Below are 18,589 nucleotides of genomic sequence, written 5' to 3' on the forward strand. Positions count from 1 at the left end.
TATATCCTTATCTTTCTATCTATTTCTCCATCTATCTCCATATATCTATCTCTGTATCTTTCCATCTATCTCACTCTTTATTCTCCTTTTTATCAACATCAATTTTTCTCTGTCTTTTTTTAATATTATTGGTTTTTCTTTCCCACGCTTTCTCCCTCCTTCTCTCTCTTCTCTCTCTTTCTTTCTTTCTCATCTACTCTCGTTCTCTCTCTCCTTCTCTTTCTCTCTATCTATCTCTCTATGTGTTTATGTATCTACCTATATATTTCGTTCTCCCTTATCTCACTTTTTTGTCTAGATTCGCTCTCTTTATAATCTTTTTTTCTGTTTCAGTGTTACAAAAATGACTTAAAATTTTATAAAATCTGTTATTTTACTTGAAAATAGATAAATTGAAAAATACTTAATATAATAGGCATTTTTACTCAAGAGCTCACAAAACGACAGTATTAATATGATTGGTTTGTACATCAGAATTGACTCAGAAATTATTTTATTTTAATGGTATGATATATAATTTAATTACAAGATGGTCGATCATTCGTTTGAAAATTAACTGCGTTGTATTGATAAGTTGGTGTCATACAGTCAGAGAAAGTTTAAAGCAAATGTTCCAAATAAAACGTAAAATTTACCTTATTTAAAAAGTAAAACGTTGGGGGTCCTAGCATTATTGATTAGGGGGCGAAAAAAAGTCGTTCGCTTCCGGCTTATCATGTTTTTCCCTCGTTCAAACGTGAGGTATAAAAGGAAAGAGACCAAAAATAAGAGCAATCTTTTTAAACTTACCTTTTTAGTGTATGAAATTCTCTCTTCCAATTAATACTGAGCGGGCTTAGAACTTTATAAAAGAGGATTATGGACGTCAATAGGCTGTATTTTCTAGTTAGTCATCCTCCGGCCCTTGCTCTGACGAATTTTGCATTTAACCCCATGCGGAAAAAGTGAGAAAGATTTTTCATTTCCTTTAGGCGGCCATGGTTTGGAATTTTTCGGCCAAAAAAGATGAGATCGAATTAACGAATTCCTATAAACAAATAAACGAACTACAAAGAAAGAAATGCCGGGAGTTGTACAAGGATTGATTCACCGATTCATATCGGATTTGTTGTCCCGTGACGGCAAAGTTCCGTCATACGGTCAATTATATTTTATAGACTCTTCCAAAGCTGTAGATGTGCGTTCGGGACGGGCAGAAAATGAAAACCAGCCCGTGCAATTTTGACAGCCCTTAGTGGCATTTTGACTAAGAAGCGTTATGCTGAAGCATACACGACTGCAGCTGAAACGATTAAAGATGAAAATTTTAACTTGAACTTGCGTTTTGTTGATGGTGTGTAGATTTAACATACAGCTGAAGAAAGAGCTGAAGTTTTCCATTTTTCAGAAGGAGAACCGCGAGGTCAATGACACATCTTGTGCACTTTCGGCAAAATGGTCCAAAGTTAATGTTTTAAGCCCTTATTGTGATGCCATATTGTACCCACTGATCTTGTCTCTAGTCTTAGGTCATTATAAGAAGGTTTGTCAACCTCAAGATTGGTGAAGGAAACCGTAGATCTTATAGGTATAACAAGGTAACCCTTATTTGGATACCAGCACATAAAGGACACCGTGGTAATGAAAAGGCGGATAGCCTGGCCAAAGAAGGTTCTAATAATAACCTTCAAAGGTTTAAGGCTGCCTGTTCCTATGTCCGTTTCCGGACTTATACAGGATGGTCGTGCAACCATGTACCCCTGCAAACCATGCCCAACCCTCACGTGATCAGGCGTTAGCCACGGCTGCAGCCATGCCCAGGATGGACCACGGGTAGGTGCCTGGTCGGGATATGACGTGAGGGTCGCACCTTACAAATATCTTACGTGCTAATGAGGGGTGCCCAATCTCCCCGTACACTGAACCCCGCCCAGGAGAGAAAGAGAGTGGGCACTCCTCGTACATACTAATACTATATATACAATATACAATAAACTACAATATGTTTATATATACAATTAAATCTAATTTATCACTCACTGATACTAAGATTAACACTTACACTGACACTTATTCGTCACTGTTGGGTGGTGTTGGCCATCCTTTTCTTGTCATCACCTGATACACAAAGCGTTTGGTGGCCGCGAATATGTCGGGCCATAACCGGTATTCTATGAGCACAGTAAAAGAGAGTATTAATAACTGGGGCATGAAACAATTCCTTAAGGAGTGGGATTTATCCCCCGGACACATGCAATCGAAAGAATTTGTTAAGGCGATCAAACCAGCAGAATCGAAATGGCTGTTCTCTATCGCAAGGAAGTGGAGGTCACTGCCCACTGAGAAGACACCTCTTCCTAATGGGTATCCTACCAGATCCCTTTCGCCGTTTTTGCGAAATAAAAGAATAAACGGCAAGGTACTACCTCGCAGAGTGTGATAGGTATGCTAGGTCTAGATTTGAAATCTTTGAAGGAGAGGACATCACTAAATCACTCCCCGAGATTAAATGTTTCAAAATCTTGGTGTTTGTGAACAGGTCCAAGAGATTTATGCAGGACACGTGAGCCGACCAAGTCCCGGGCCTTTTAGGGATGGGGTACGAGTCTACCCAGGCATTTAACCCCTCGGGTCTAGGTCGCCCACCCTGCCAAATATATACCCACTGATCTATCCCTCTAGTGAGACAGAATGGGATGATGTTGATGATGAGGATACTAGGAATCTGGGTTTGTTCTCCCCAGGCACTACATCTTCTGGCCTGCAACCTTCTTAGCTCCCTAGTTTAGTACAATCGACTCAATCCTTCTTCTCAGAACTCATTACCTGTTCCTGCTACAATTTCATTCCCAATGTTTTTTTCTGTATGCTAGGTTACATCTCCATTTGACCGTTGCTTCGCATTCGAAGATGATATGGGTGGCTATTTCTTTCTCCATATTTCATAACCTGCAAACGAGTTATATATGCCCATGTTATGTAGATATTTTCTCAGATGCCAGTGACCGGTCCCATCACTCTACTGAATCCGCTCCTCTCCAACTAGACAAGATAGGACTCAAAATGATCCATAAAGACATAAAACAAAACCGTTATGACCCACTAACCATGTTACAGTTTGCTTGCTGTCGACTTGCTATTCTATATGCATTTATGATTCCGACTATACAATAGGGCTATTCCCTAACAGGCCAGTAGTTTATTATAAATCTCAAACAGCATTCAGGACGCGAAAATGAATTAGAACAAATTGTCCTTCTATTTTCCAAAAAAGATGGTAATTTAATTAATTTTAAGGTTTGGTTTTTATTACAATCGGATATTTCTTAATAAGGTATATGGAAACAATTGATTATGACCCTTTTGGAAGGGGGCTTGTTTAAATCTCCTACCTATCTCCGTGAAAACCGTTTTGTGTACACAAACGAGAAATTGGTTTTCAGCTAATGGATTTTTCATAAATTAAACATAAGCTCTTTATACAACGGATAAAAACGGCTTTTTATATTTTCGTTCATCGGCTCAAAAGATTTGCCGGATTTTCTTAAATAACAATTTACCTGGATTGTGATAAATAAGTGCTTGATTATAGGTAAATTTTTTCCCTAAAGGCAAATGGTATTTTCCTTTGGCTCCATAGAGAGCGTACAGGGGTGCAAAACGATCTGAGAATTGTACTTTATCACTGGTCAGTTTGGTAAGATTGAATTTATTAGCGAGAATGTATAACTAAGATGTCGTAATATCCAGTTGTTCATTTCCTTGGTGGAGAAATCCGTACTTAAAATGTCTTTTATATTGCAACAAAAATATAAAATGGGATACCAGCATATTTGACAAAATTTTGAGTGCACACGGTGAAAAGCAGTGGTCTTGAGTATGACGGGTGGAAGGCTCTAGGGTGAATCGGAGTAGGGAAAGAAGTGTCTCAACCGACAAAGAATAGGCCATACACGGTTAAACTACAACCAAGAAATATGGAAATACGTTCCTCCAGGCTTTATGATCTTACAGTAAGTGACGTGGTGACAAAATAAAGAATAATCGTCCCTGAATGTATTATATAAGATTATTTATCCTATGTTCTGTCAAGTCTAGGTGTGTATTTTAGAATTAAATTTAATGTTCTAATATTTTAAGTTATTTATATTTTTAAGAGGAGTTAATATCTTCTGATATAATTACAAAAATGTAAAATAAAACGTGTTTTTTGATCGTCAAAATTATTTTTTATCTGTACACTCGTGATCATGAACGTTTTAGGCAACTTAGAAGAATAATTGGCTCAGATTGTATTTATTAGCTAGAATGTGTAGAATGAGAGGGCCCATGTATTGAGTACATATCGAACCGCAGGGGTGATTGAGAAAATCGACCCAATCGTCAGGAGCGCAAGGTATGCTGTAACATGATGGAAAGGGAAGTGATCAGTTGGTCCCATATAGAGCTAGTAGGAAGTCCATCCGATACAACCTAGACTTGAAACTAGCACAGGCATAGTCTACTATTTCGATTTTTAAATTTTGTTGTGCAGAATCGTTTTATCTGATCAATTTTCACTTGGAATTGAATGTATTTATTAGTGAGAATATACATATGAGAAGACATATGGCGAAATATCGAGTACTCCATATCCTTATATATATATANACACATGGTGGGCGACCAAGAACCGAGGGGTTAAATGGGTTAAATGCCTGGGTAGACTCGTACACCATCCCTAAAAGGTCCAGTTCTTTGTCGGCTCACGTGTCCTGCATAAACCTCTTGGACCTATTCACAAACCCCAAGATTTTGGACCATTTAATCTCGGGGAGTGATTTAGTGATGTCCTCTCCTTCAAAGATTTCAAATCTAGACCTAGCATACCTATCACACTCTGCGAGGTTGCCGTTTCTTCTTTTATTTCGCAAAAACGGCAAAAAGGATCTGGTAGAATACCCTTAATAATTGGCCATTAACCTCAATAGTTGTAAGATTTTCGAGTGACCTATGTTATTGCACTTATGATTACAGCTGCCTTCGCTAATTAATCTATAGCAGCTGATTAGTGCTCTGATCTTAGCCTCAAGCCTGTAGAGGTGTGGTATTGGTTATAATTTCAAGTGCTAGGGTGGGTGTAGTTGAACATGCTCCTGCATTATCAAACAGCCAAGTCTTTTAAGTGAACTTAATTTGTTACTGTTCCCTTTATTTTTTAGACCTTTCTAAAAGCTGCGAACAATAATCTAGGTAGAATAATTGCAGTATATAGACATTTGGCTACCCATGGTTTGCGACCCCATGTTTTACCGACAATTCTCCTACATTGTACCATAGATATTGTGCCTTTCCTGTATATGTTATTAATATGACCTTTCCAATCAAGTTTCCTGTCAAGCGTCACACCAAGGAATTTGATTGAATCCACTAACTTTAATTCTATGCCCTGACTACATATCCTTACTTTATAAAAAAAGGGTATTACTTACTTTATAACAAAATATATGTTTTTAGGAAATATCTATTATATTGCAACAAAAGTTTTTGGCCGAATCCATAGAAGCTAGTTAGTACGAAGGGCATAATCGGACTGGCTCAGAGGAATAGAGTAGCTTAAGAATTCTATTGAGATTGACCGGCATTTTAATAACTGCTTCAGCTTGCTTGATGTGTCCTACACGATGGAATACGGTCTCTGTTCGTTGGTTCCATATAGTAAGCTAGTAAGAACGACATCCGACATGACCTACAATAGATCGCATTGTGACTGTCTAGGTCCATTGATAACTATATTTGCAACTAAATCTTTAAAACTTCTATTGTGTATAGTCGTTTCATCTGATCAATTTTCACGAGGGATTGAATGTATTTATTAGCGAGAATGTATAGTATGAGAGACATATGGCGAAATATCGAGTACTCCATATCCTTACTTTATAAAAAAAGGGTATTACTTACTTTATAAACAAATATATGTTTATAGGAAATATCTATTATATTGCAACAAAGTTTTGGGCCGAATCGATAGAAGCTAACGAGTACGAAGGGCATAACCGGTCTGGCTCAGAGAAATAGAGAGCAAAGAATGCTATTGAGATTAACCTGTACTTTATTAAATTCTTCAGCTTGTTTGATTAGTAGGAACGATATATGACCTATAATTTATCACATTGCGGCCGCCTGAGTCCATTGATAACTATATTTGTAACTAACTTTTTAAAACTTCTATTGTGTATACTCGTTCTATTTGATCAATTTTCACGTGGGATTGAATGTATTTATTAGCGAGAATGTCTAGTGTCGGAGGTCTATGGCGGATCATTGAGTACTCCATCTCCTTACTGTAGAACAGTGAGAAAATGTATATATATATACAGGGTGAATTGCTACTCGTGCTACAAACTTCTCCAGTAGATTCTTCACCCTAAAATGAACAAAAAAGTTCATATTGTCCATGGTCCGATTCTCAACCATTTCAGAGTAATTTCGCTTTTTATCGATTTTGAAAGATATCACGTCCTGGCGTCGGAAAATCGTGATATCTTTTAATCTAAACATTTCTCTGAAAATCTAATAGCACCGTTGAAATTCCCGTTAATTTTTCAATAAGAAGATGACGGTGGCAAAATGTTTGGGCTAATTTTTTGTGTTTTATTTCAGCCAGAACTACAAAAAGAGTGGAAAATTGTGTAAATCGGAAAGTGTATAAAGTAATCCAGAGTTTCTAATTTTAGTCTCAGAAGGCAGCAAATTTGAGGAAAACTACCTGATTTAATAACGCTTCCAACGCACTCGTCATTTTCTTATTTAGTGGTTGTGAGACCAAGATGTTGATGACAAAAAGAGAAAAAATGGTGGTTCAAGGATTGCTAATGTTTGAGAGTGACTTGCTACTCGTGCTACAAACTTCACCAGTAGATTCTTGACCCTAAAATGAACAAAAAAGTTCATATTGACCATGGTCCGATTCTCAACCATTTCAGAGTAATTTCGCTTTTTATCGATTTTGAAAGATATCACGTCCTGGCGTCGGAAAATCGTGATATCTTTTAATCTAAACATTTCTCTTAAAATCTATAAGCACCGTTGAAATCCCCGTTAATTTTTCAATAAGAAGATGAAGGTGGCAAAACGTTTGGGTCTTTCTTCCTTGACCTTCTAGCTGTTTGTAAACTTCTTAAGCATTACATACTAAATGGGCATTAAATTAAATTAAAAAATTTCAATGGAATTATGATTTTGATTCTCTCTAAAAATTAACGGGGATTTCAACGGTGCTTATAGATTTTAAGAGAAATGTTTAGATTAAAAGATATCACGATTTTCCGACGCCAGGACGTGATATCTTTCAAAATCGATAAAAAGCGAAATTACTCTGAAATGGTTGAGAATCGGACCATGGACAATATGAACTTTTTTGTTCATTTTAGGGTGAAGAATCTACTGGAGAAGTTTGTAGCACGAGTAGCAATTCACCCTGTATATATATATAAAACAAAATATGGCCATATCAACAAAAAATTTGGTCAGAAGCACATGTGCATAATCGAAAAAGCTCTGAAGATAAGAATAGTAGAAAAAGAAGAGATTAAACGGTAATCTAATAACTGCTACATGTTGAAATACGATGTCTATGGGTTGGTTCATTATAAAAAGATAGTCGGAATGACATCCGTTTTCAAAATGAAAGTAACTATGTAAAACTTCTATATCAGATCATGCTTAAGTAGATTGAATGTACTTATTAGCGAGAATTAAAAGTGTGAGAAGGCCGTTTGAGTCCAACTCTGGGTCGAAAAGTATTGCACATAGTTAACATACCAGACCGTCAAAACCTCTTTCAGGCTCTTTATCATCGTCAGTGAAGACAACATTGATAACCAGGACTTGAAAATTTAAATTGACGGAAGCAAAATTGAAGACCAGGTTGGCTGTACCTTCATTACAACTGCAACAAGACCTGTACCGGAGTGGAGGTCATAGCTACCGCTCGTTTTATCAATCGGTATCCTCAGGATAAGCCATATCAGTATCCCCTGACTTATTCACCTCTCTAGACAGTTTTTCATCACTAGTTTTCTAGATGTACAGGTGCTTCTTGTCCAATCCCCTTGCCCGGCGTAGTGTCAATTTATTTGTTACTATTCTTTATGAAAGGGTGTAAAAAATAGTCAAATTACTATTTGGCTATAAAAACATAAAAAGTCGAATTTAAATCAACGAATAGTTCGGAAAAAGTAGGTTAGCGGTATTTTTACTGTTGCGGTACTGTTTTTTGTCGGCTTTGTCCTTGATCTTTGATGCTGCATTGATTTGACACAAAAATGGAAATACAGTCCGAAAAGAATAACGAAAAAGTCACCAAAATAGTTGTTGAATAGAAAATGCCCTAATGATTGCCTTCCGATGGGGGTTGTCCTTCCCCTCGGTCGTCGCCAATTAAGGGACATCGCAAACGTCCAGGTCACCTTTCAGCACGGATTGTACAAAGGGTGACCGTAAAGAGGGAACTCACGATACATCCTCTTACGGTTCGTTAATGCTGGAAGTGCGGAAAGGCAATGGGGAGACGATCGGGCACGGGGTGGGACTCCGACGCCATTCCAAACATCCATCAACCCCCAATTAACTCTACAAATGCAGTTGCCATCCGGTATCGAGGCTCTATTGAAAGGCGAAGAAAGGGGGCGAAACCGCTTTTGCCGAGCTTTTTCCCTCTCCCATGTAAATGTAAGCTCCTTAGCTCCCTTTACGCGCCTCCTCTTTTTAAACGTACGTTTTTCCAAAGAGGCATCTTTAAGGAAACCTCTTTTTATCGCTGAAGAGTTAATTCCGGGTAATGGGACCTTTTCATTTCCTTTTCCACGCTGTGGGCGACGGAGCTTAACCGGCTCATCCGTTTTATCAAGTCGACTAAAAGGATCTCGCAAATTGAAAAGCCACCCTTTACCAGACCAATCAGCAGATTCGGAGAACGTGCATAGAGAATAGAACGAAATTATACATTTAAAAAGTACTTATTTATTAAGAAACTCCAAAAGCTGTGGATAAAGCCACAACCATCAAAATAATTCAAATAAAAAATTCATTATTAATAATACTTTATATTACTCTTTGTAACCTACGGATTATTAATCTGATAGAACAAAGCTCAACAAAAACTAGCTACCCAAACATTAGGCTGCATACAAGAGGGGCAATGAGAACAACCCCTAGGAATGCATTAGAAACTGCTAAACCTACTTCCACTGGAAATATATACAAGGAGAGGTTAGGAAAAGCTCATTTAGGCTCCAGAAACAATCAAATTGGATAGGAACTAAAAAATTCGGGCATACAACCATAATTAACAAAATCAGACACCCAGTCTTTGAAATGGGGACTGACTATATGATCCGGAAAACATTCTTTACAACATCCTATAAAGCCTCAACGGACTATAAAGGACAGGAAGAACTTAGGAGAGCTCTGTACAAGCCCAAAACATGAGCAATCAAACTCATTAGGGAAGTACACGTCGGTCTTTCAAGCAGAACTACATGCCATCAACGCTTGTGCCCGGAATTTTGAAAGAGGTCACATTGGCAGAAAACCCCTCATAAGATCTGATAGCCAAACAGCCATTAAAGCATTAGCATGTAAAAGAACCACATCAAAATTGTTCAGGGAATGCATCCAAAATCTCCAAAACCTGGGGAAACACAACAACCTGATGATACCTTGGATGTCAGAGCTCAGAGGAATTTTGGGTGATGAGAAAGCAGACAGACTGGCCAAAGGAGGATCTGCAAAACTTAGGCCCTGACCTATACTTGAAACTAGAAAAGGCATCGAGTGGAGAAGTTGCTGAATTAGAAATCATCACTTAATCGCTCACCTTATTGGGTCCGTCTTCACTCGCGGGTTTCTTGAAGATGGCCCAATGCCGAAATTGACCCTCTGTTGATTCCACCACGTGGCATAACAAAAATTATACGTACATTTATTTGTCCTCTCATTTCTTTATTAATCCAATTATTTTTCGTTTTGTAAACGTATTTATTATCCCTAGGATCGTAGAATTCATACATTGAACTTTTACGTTGTAGAGAATGTTCTTTTGTCAGTTGATTCCAATTCATACATAATATTGCAAAATTTTCTCATTGTGATTATTTTTTTACAGAACAAAACATTTTTAACTTATTTGAAAGAGTTTTGTTTTTTGTTGATTTTCAGAACTGGTCTCACCGAGCAGCACTGGAGAAACAAGTGCGGGCGCTTTTCGCCCAGTCACAAGATCGCCGGATTCAACCGTACCAAATTTATCAGGTAATCTTGAAAAAAAGTTCCATTTATTTTTAGTGGTCTAATGTACGTATTTCAATTAATTGTTCTTTTCATGTATGGTCTTGGTTGACATAAAAAAGGTAGAGTACCGAGCGAGATTTTAACCCACGACTTCGATCCATTCGGACACCAGCTTCCCTTCTAAACCTACAACCTTTGAAAAAATCGCAAAAAGAGGGTCAATTCGAAAGGTTGTAGGTTTAGATGGGGTGTTGTTGTTCCGAATGGATAGTCATTCCATCACCTTAATTGAACCTTATCGCTCAGTTTGATATGTGCATTGGGGTGTATTTAATTTCACAATAAATATATGATACTTATCAGCGTTTTTAAGCTGGTTTGACGTCACTATTCGGATATTAATTTAGAGACCTCGACCACCGTTTCTATTAATCTTTTCCTTCTTTCCTCCTGGTCATCGTCAAAAGCCATGAATTTTATGCCTCAGTCGTTCAACAGTCGAAAAGTTCGTTCCAAATAATAGGTCCCAGGACAGATCCCTGCGGGCAACCTCTCTGTATTTTTCTTCTGATTCGGTGTGTTGTGTTGACATTTCTACTTTTCTTTCCTCGACGTACCTTGTGATAATCTGGAACAGATTTCTCGGGCATCTTTTCCTGTTGAGTTCCTTAAGGAAGGAAAGACCATATAGTGAGTCGAACGCGCCTCGGGTACAGAAAAATATCGCCATTGACATGTCATTATCATTTTTTTTACGTATCGCAAAATTTTACTCATCCTCTGTTGAACGTTTTTTCATACAATTTATCTGAACTGTGTGCAGGTATGGCTAAAATTAATAGAATTATATCCCTTTGAAAAATGATGGTTAGCCGGTTCTCCAACTCCACAACGACTATATCAGTTCAAAAACCAATCCAGTCATATTTTACAAATATACTCGAGGTTATTTGCCTATAACAAAGCTTTTGTAAGAGCGCGGGAAAAGTGGTCTGAGAGAAGGGAGGAGTGAGGAAGGTTTGAATTTTAAGTTTGGTTTGGATCGTGAATCGGCACTCACGTGATGGTCAACCATCTCGAAGAAAGAAAAAAAAACATCACGAAGAAAGGACTACGTCTCAAGAGAAAAAATTTCAGCTAAGAAACTTTAATTCCTCTTCTTATCGATTTTTTTGTTTAATTTCGTTTCTTTCTTTCCAATTAAACATTAACTTGTTCGTTAACCCGTTTTTTTCAATTACCAATTCCTTGTTCTGAGAGAGATCTATTACAAACCATGCTCTCCTACCACTATTTGTAATCGATCTTTCTCGGAACTTCGAGATGTTGTTTTTTCTTTTTTTCTTTCTTCGAGATGTTTGACCACGTGAGTGCCGATCCACGATCCAAACCAAACTTAAAATTCAAACCTTCCTCACTCCTCCCTTCTCTCAGACCACTTTTCCCGCGCTCTTGCAAAAGCTTTGTTATATGCCATAAAACCATGCATTTACAGTATAATATTTATGATTTTTTTTTTTTTAGGAAATGACTGCGGAGGAAGCATGTCTCCTGTGGATTGCACTACGTGCGCGGCCTACACGGCCATGATCCCGGAATCAGTCAAACTTCCCAGAAATTAGAAAAAATAAATAAAAACAAAAAAGGGAAAATTCATGCACACCGGTTGTGATCCGGTTAGACCGCTTCTATGTTTTGCGTGTTCCTCATCCAAGTCCCGTGGCGTTTTAGCGACCCTGGGACCGTTTGGAAAAAAAATTTCAAACCCTCTCTTCCGAGAATTTTATCAAGATTAAGCTTTGGATTAAAAGGACTGAATCGTGCAATATATAAAATTTTATTTGTGATTAAGCACGTTGTTGTTCCATTAAGCCTCATCTAGTCAACACGTAGGTTGTGTCAATCACCCTTGGTTTTTAATCATGCCTAATAAAAATATCAATTATAAATATATATGATATGTAAATTAGATAAGACCGTGTAAATATTGTTTATTTATTTTATCGTCCAATCATAATTGGAATTGTTTAAGTTTTGGATTTGTTGGACATTTAAATAGTTTATTGTTTTGTAACGCATGTGTGTATATGTAAGATAGCAATTAGCGAAACGTTTTTGTTGTGTTCCTATTATATTTTTTCAAAATCGTTTGTGTAATTAATAATCGAAAATAAAACCTGTGACCACTTGATGTGATTTTATTGTAACACCCTTGCCAACTACGCAAAATTTGACAGCAAATTTACAGGCATAGAAAATTTCCTTTTTTTACTTAATTTATTTTCATCTAGAACTGTGTATGTATGATATCATTATACTAAATTTATTTAACACTCTAATTTCATCTCAACCTAAGTGAAATATTCATGCATTAAAAGCTCTAAGCCTTCTAGGAAAGGAACTTATACGAAATCTTTTATAAAAAAATACAATTTTTTTATTAAAAAGCCAGTGGCTCAGTCGGGATTCGAACCTAGAACGGCGAGCATGACAAATTCCATTCGGACATAAGGTTCCCAAATACTAAGCCGTCCAAAAAAGGACATGTAATTTCCCTCTGAAGTCGCAATGTTATATAACATTGAGGTTCTTTACGTGCGCATCTGGCCGATTAGACCGTATCACACGTTTAGATTCTCAAGTTAGGAGCGACTCACTTCCGCGCGGGGAAAATCTGCTTCTTCCGCGAGGTTCGGTGTAGAAGTCCACAAATCAGCAAACTAATCGATATACATGCCGACTTATCCCGCTTGCCCCTTCCAAGGGAGTGGGTTAACTTTTTGCACTCAACCAATGCCGTGCGTAATGGGAACCGACAAAAGTGGCCAAAATGCATTAGCCAAGTATCCCCACTCCCTAGATAGAGAAGACAACTATCTTCCTGGGTGTAGGGGCTCCGTTAGCGTCGAAACCTCCGGATCCGCTCCGGCCGCGGTTTCGTTTTAGTGGAATCTCTAACCACCCCTAGAGGAGTACCATGCCCAAAGGTCAGCCACCGACAAGCACCCGCCACAGTCCACCTCACGCATTCGAGGAACGCCGGCAGAGTAGTCATAGCTCCTCGTTGGCTCTACGCTCTCGGCAATCCGATCCGTCCGACACCCAAGAGGTCGGGAGGTAATTCGGAGGTTATGCGCAAGTACTACGATCCACGGCCACGAATGAGACACAGCATCTTCTCTAGGTACCCGCCAGGGGTCGTACCACTAGCCACTGCGAGTCCTTACCCATGCAGCTGGGCTTGAACCTGGAACGAAAAAACGCTGCCCAGCAGTACAGATGGCTATGCATCCTCCCCCGTCCGTATACATATTTAGACAGGATCTGGTACCCTAACCCGCGTGTGACTTTGATGTAGCACCCGCCGTTCGCGGCTAGCTCAAAGCCAGCAACTCGCTTAACGCATCTCGAGGGACTACGTAGGCGTAGTCTCAGCGGCATCGCACGCTATACGCTTCCTTGGTCCTATCATCAAAATGCAAGCAGAGGTTGGTTAAGGTGACCATGCGCGCCAGGAACCTAAAAAGGACAATGAGGATCTTTAACGTCCGCACCTAGTCTTTGGCCGTACCGGATGTTTCGATTCTAAAAATGAAAGATGACACACCTCCTCCCGCGACCGGATGTGTGTTACAGCCGCGAGCGTTGGTGTAGAAGCCACCCCAGCCCCAAGGGGCCAAGACGAACCTCACTCCCCGCTTGCCCATTCCGAGTGGTCGGGTCTGCATTGACTATCAGACCGTATGCCGCGCGTAAAAGGCTATCCAAGGTGTTGAAATGCATCAGCCTGGTCTCCCTCGCCCTCCCTAGATAGAGCCACTCTATCTTCCAGAGTATTGACACTCCTCCAGTGTAAGAACTACCGGATCCGCTCCGGCCGCGGCTTTGTTTAAAGTGGAATTGCTAACCACCCCCTAGAGGAGACTGCCTTTGGTAAAGGACGTCATTCGTGCAGGCACCACCGACCACTATCCATTCCAATCCACCACTTTTCACGCATTCGAAGGACTCCGTCAGCGTAGTCTGAGCGTCTTCAAGTCTATACGCTTCGATGGTGCGATCCTTACTATCCTTTGAGGCCGGATTTATAACGAAGGTCGTACGCAAGTGCTCGGGCAGAGGTCACAAATAGAAGTATAGCCTCTTCTCTAAGTTCTCGCCAGGAGCCTCACCACTAAGCACTACGAGTCCCGAAGAGGCTATTGATGTAGCAGGGGCTGGACTTTGGAACATTTCTGCTACCCCGTAGTACAGATGGTGTATTATGCAGACAGGATCTGGTATCCAACCCTTGTGTGCCTCTGATAAAGCTCCTTCGGACACCTTAACTTTTCGGCATGTGTGGCCCCCTTGTAAAACGAACATGTGTGTCATGCATTCTCTTGATGACCTAAAGAAAACAGACTGCCCCAAAAACATTTTCAGCTGTTTCGAAGACAGAAAAGCAAAAAAGCGATAAAGCACACCACTTTGTTTCGGGTGGCGAAAAGGATTTTGGATTGTGGCATTTAATAATTTCCTTGAAATCCTGGAAGAAGTAGTGATAGATTTTGTAGCTTTCATCGACGACCTCGTAAGCATCATTGAGGCCGGCACTAAAAATGAACTCGAAGGAAAGTTCGGAACCGTAGTAGGCAAAATTGTCAAATGTTGCAGTGAGGCAAAATGGAAAATATCCACCGTTGAATACCATACGCTCATGCTCAAAGGTAATTGATTGACTGCGCCTATTTTTAAGATAGAAAGTTAAGCAAGCGAAAGAGTTAATTTCTAGCCAAAGAACTTGGAGAAAAACTCAGCCGCACTCATCACGGCATAAAAATCGCACAGACGATGCACAGTCTCCAAATTGAGCAGAATTGCAAAAGCGACAAGCTGCCTAAGTTCAAAAGTCAAAGCCAAAATATCTTGGAACAAAGTTAGAAGAAAGATTTGCTAAGAAGAACGAAAGCCTACAGGATGACATCGACGCGCGCCCTCAAAGGCTTACGGCCAGCCGATTGACGAAATCCTCCAAAGTAAAGTCGGCATAAGTCAAAATAAAATGGGACAAAGGCCAAACTTACAAGGCGTAGAACTAAACTAGAGCTAAAAATTTAATAAACATCCCAAAAAGATAGCTGTCTGTATTCGTTAAAAATCGGATACACACTGCGGGGCAAAACAGATGGATAAACATCACTGAAAGAAGGATCACCTAAGAATGTTACTCAAACATTGAGCACGAGAGAAGTGGGTGTCTCCGGATTTCTGGGCCAGAAAAACCTTGACCGACCAAGACAACTTCTTACTTCTTTAAATTCAAAATGTTCGACAGCCCTTTATGCCCTAAATGCGATGCCGAACGATCTAAAAACTGGCCACCTGAATTGAACACATTGACAAACGAAAAAAATTGTACAGGCTTATAAATTGCTTAGCGCGAGGATACATATCGGGTTGTCCGGAAAATAATGCAGGATTTTAAGTTTTCATTAAAAAAAATCTATATAAAATATTCTGTTTACGTTTACAGGATTACTCATTTGTATGNTTTGATTAAAGAACATTGCTTTAAAGTAACTAGTTTCTTTTTTTTTGTTTAATACCAAAATCCTGCATTATTTTCCGGACAACCCAATAATTTGCAAGTCTATTTATTTATTTTAGAGTTTATTTATTTATCTATTGATTCTTCTATTTAGTTTTGTATGTTTGTTATTGTTATTCAAGCAATTAGTCCTATACATATTTATTGTGTTTTGTATTGAATATACTGTATTGGTTTTACATCGAGAGAAAAATTGCCGTTGAGATTTCTTAAACGTCAAATAATATTGGTCTAAGCCTGTAAAAACAATTGTCTAGATCTTCCTGCCAACTCGGCAATTGCTTTGGACAAATGGCCATTTCTGTGGACGGATGTCTTTCACGTACAGGACATGATGAGTCCAGGAAAACAACACATCTGAGGCGCCCTTGCAACGCTGGTCATCAATTCTCTCACATTCTCACTTTGCCCATTTAAGATGGAATTGTTCCAATGTTTTTTTTAAAGACTTTTAACCTTAATCTGAATGTTTGAAAATTAAATATTTATGAGTTATTATTCAGAAATCATGAGATGCGGTCTGGTGTGATGTAGGTTTCAGAAAGACATTTTCTTTATCGTGACGACGTTTCGATCTTTATTGAGATCATCTTCAGGGCCTGGGATTTACAAACATTGTTTACATTTAACAAATACATGTAGGATGTGGAAAAAAGTGAATTTATACAATGCAAAATATATTTTTTTATATTCAATCAAAGTATTTCTACTCACTCAACGTGTTTGTTTTCTGTGTAATTGTGCCAATGAGTTTATGAGTACCACTTCGTTGAAATTCTCAACAAAAATCCTTCATAATTGACTAAGAGATCAAGTGAATTATTTGCTTTGCTTCCTCAACTAAATTTTCTCGACTTGATATTTGAATCGGTGAATGTAACAAGGTTCAGATTCCAAAATTGGTTGAAATAAGTGACGAATACCATTTTGTAGCCGTTTCTAGGCGATATCGAATGAGTCAAAAACGGTTAACATTACAGCGTTACTTAGGGTATAAAAATATTAGTGAGACGGATAAGATTCCACACAGTTTCTTACTTTTCAATTAATTAAGGCTTTTAATTGAGATAAAAAAGTCAATGTCACGAGCGGGATTCGAACCCACGACCTACGGCTTGATACGCCGCTGTTCTACTACTTGAGCTATCGTGACCTCGATCCACTCAGACACTAACTTCCAATCTCAACCCCACCTTTTGAATTTTCCCTCCTTTTTGCCATTTTTCAAATGTCGTGTAATCTATTTGATTCTCGGCGACAAATTAAATGGCCATGAGCTTTAGCGAAGGTATACTTCATTTTAACTTATTAAATTCATTCGTGGTCCGCTTGACCAATTAATATTTTTCAATTAATTAAGGTTTTTAGCTGAGATAAAGGGTCCGGAGTGGATCGAAGTCACGATAGCTCAAGTGGTAGAGCAGCGGCGTATCTAGCCGAAGGTCGTGGGTTCGAATCCCGATCGTGACACTGATTTTTTATCTCAACTGAAAACCTTAATTAATTGAAAAATGATGTTTGTAGATCGACCTGCAGATAATCAATGTAGAGTTCAAATCTTCTTTAAGGTGAAAGAAATCTTTACAAGGTGAAAGAAAGACAAAAGTGTTGAGATCACCAAGCTTTCAGCAACATTATGTTGCCATCATCAAGGCCTATTTATTAAGAAAAAATATACATAATTAATATAAATTTAAAAATCAACAATTAATATATTAATGCATACTTTCCCAAGAGAGAAGAGAAAAAAAATTCTCATCGGAAAAACCTATTGTAAAAGTCCTTTGGTATAAGTTATGAAGCACATGGCCAGCATTCAGTTATACATGGTGAACAAGACATTTGGGTAAAGTAGTGAGTAATTATTCGCATGTAGCATTAACAATTAACAAAAAATAATAATTTATATATATATAATAACATTTTTTAAAATTACCTCACTAATGAATTCATATAATTACAAGTTCAACTGTTTTTGTTCTTACTAGCTATTTTTGACATTAAAAACATATGTTTTTAATAGACGAGAAAATTATCTACATCCAAGATACAAGCTCCCCATTTTGAGGTAAGAACCGTTGATACTGACCTGGTTTTGGATGTCAAGGGTTGGTGGCCTTGATTACAAAAAAACAACAACAGATATTGAAAAAAAAAATCACGTTCAATATAAGCAAGTACAGCCATCTCGTGTATTCGACTAGTGAACATGGTTGTGTTAAAGCCTGCGAATTCATTGATGGATTAATTCCAGTTACTTTCAAATTGGCTAAAACTGCTGCTCCAGTCCAGCTACCTTCACTGAAAGCGTATCAGGAAAAAAATACCAATCAACTGCAAGAAATAAGAAGACATCGAGAAGGTGGTGCACTATGTACCTGAAGATTTTGAACCGTCCTACCAAGAGAATTTTGAGTGGCCAACTACCAACTAGGATTGTGAGAACAACAACGACTTAAAATGACTTTTTGAATTTTTTAATGAAAATTATTCATTAAAATACATTTTTTATTACATGAATATTTTGCTTTTTTCTCAATGGAAGAAAGATAAAATTCCAAGTTATTTTTTAATATATACCATGGACTTTTTTTTCAACAACTCGCGTAAGTTCCTTCGAGACTTAGAATGAACGTAAAATAAAAATATTTTGATTAAAACTATTTTTCAGGAAGAAAATAAGTTTTCTTTGCTTTTTTCAAAACTGGAAATTGGATCCATAACCTTGTTACACTCACCGATTCATTT

At 38.3% G+C, this 18,589-nt stretch overlaps 1 protein-coding gene across 2 annotated transcripts in view; it reads left to right on the forward strand.

Annotated features, from left to right (window-relative positions):
- LOC106674024 (SKI family transcriptional corepressor 2) overlaps positions 1–12,395 on the forward strand; it is a 216,404-nt gene extending 204,009 nt beyond the window's left edge. For both annotated transcript variants that reach the window (XM_024226051.1, XM_014406454.2), the window contains exons 8-9: positions 10,180–10,272; positions 11,776–12,395. In XM_024226051.1, the coding sequence (XP_024081819.1) occupies positions 10,180–10,272; positions 11,776–11,873 (191 nt within the window). In that variant the 3' untranslated portion in view covers positions 11,874–12,395. The remainder of the gene's footprint in view (positions 1–10,179; positions 10,273–11,775) is intronic.
- The last annotated feature ends 6,194 nt before the right edge of the window (positions 12,396–18,589 follow it).

This window comes from Cimex lectularius, unplaced genomic scaffold (assembly GCF_000648675.2).
Source record: "Cimex lectularius strain Harlan isolate CLEC.00 unplaced genomic scaffold, Clec_2.1 scaffold110, whole genome shotgun sequence".
NCBI classification, from domain to species: domain Eukaryota; kingdom Metazoa; phylum Arthropoda; class Insecta; order Hemiptera; family Cimicidae; genus Cimex; species Cimex lectularius.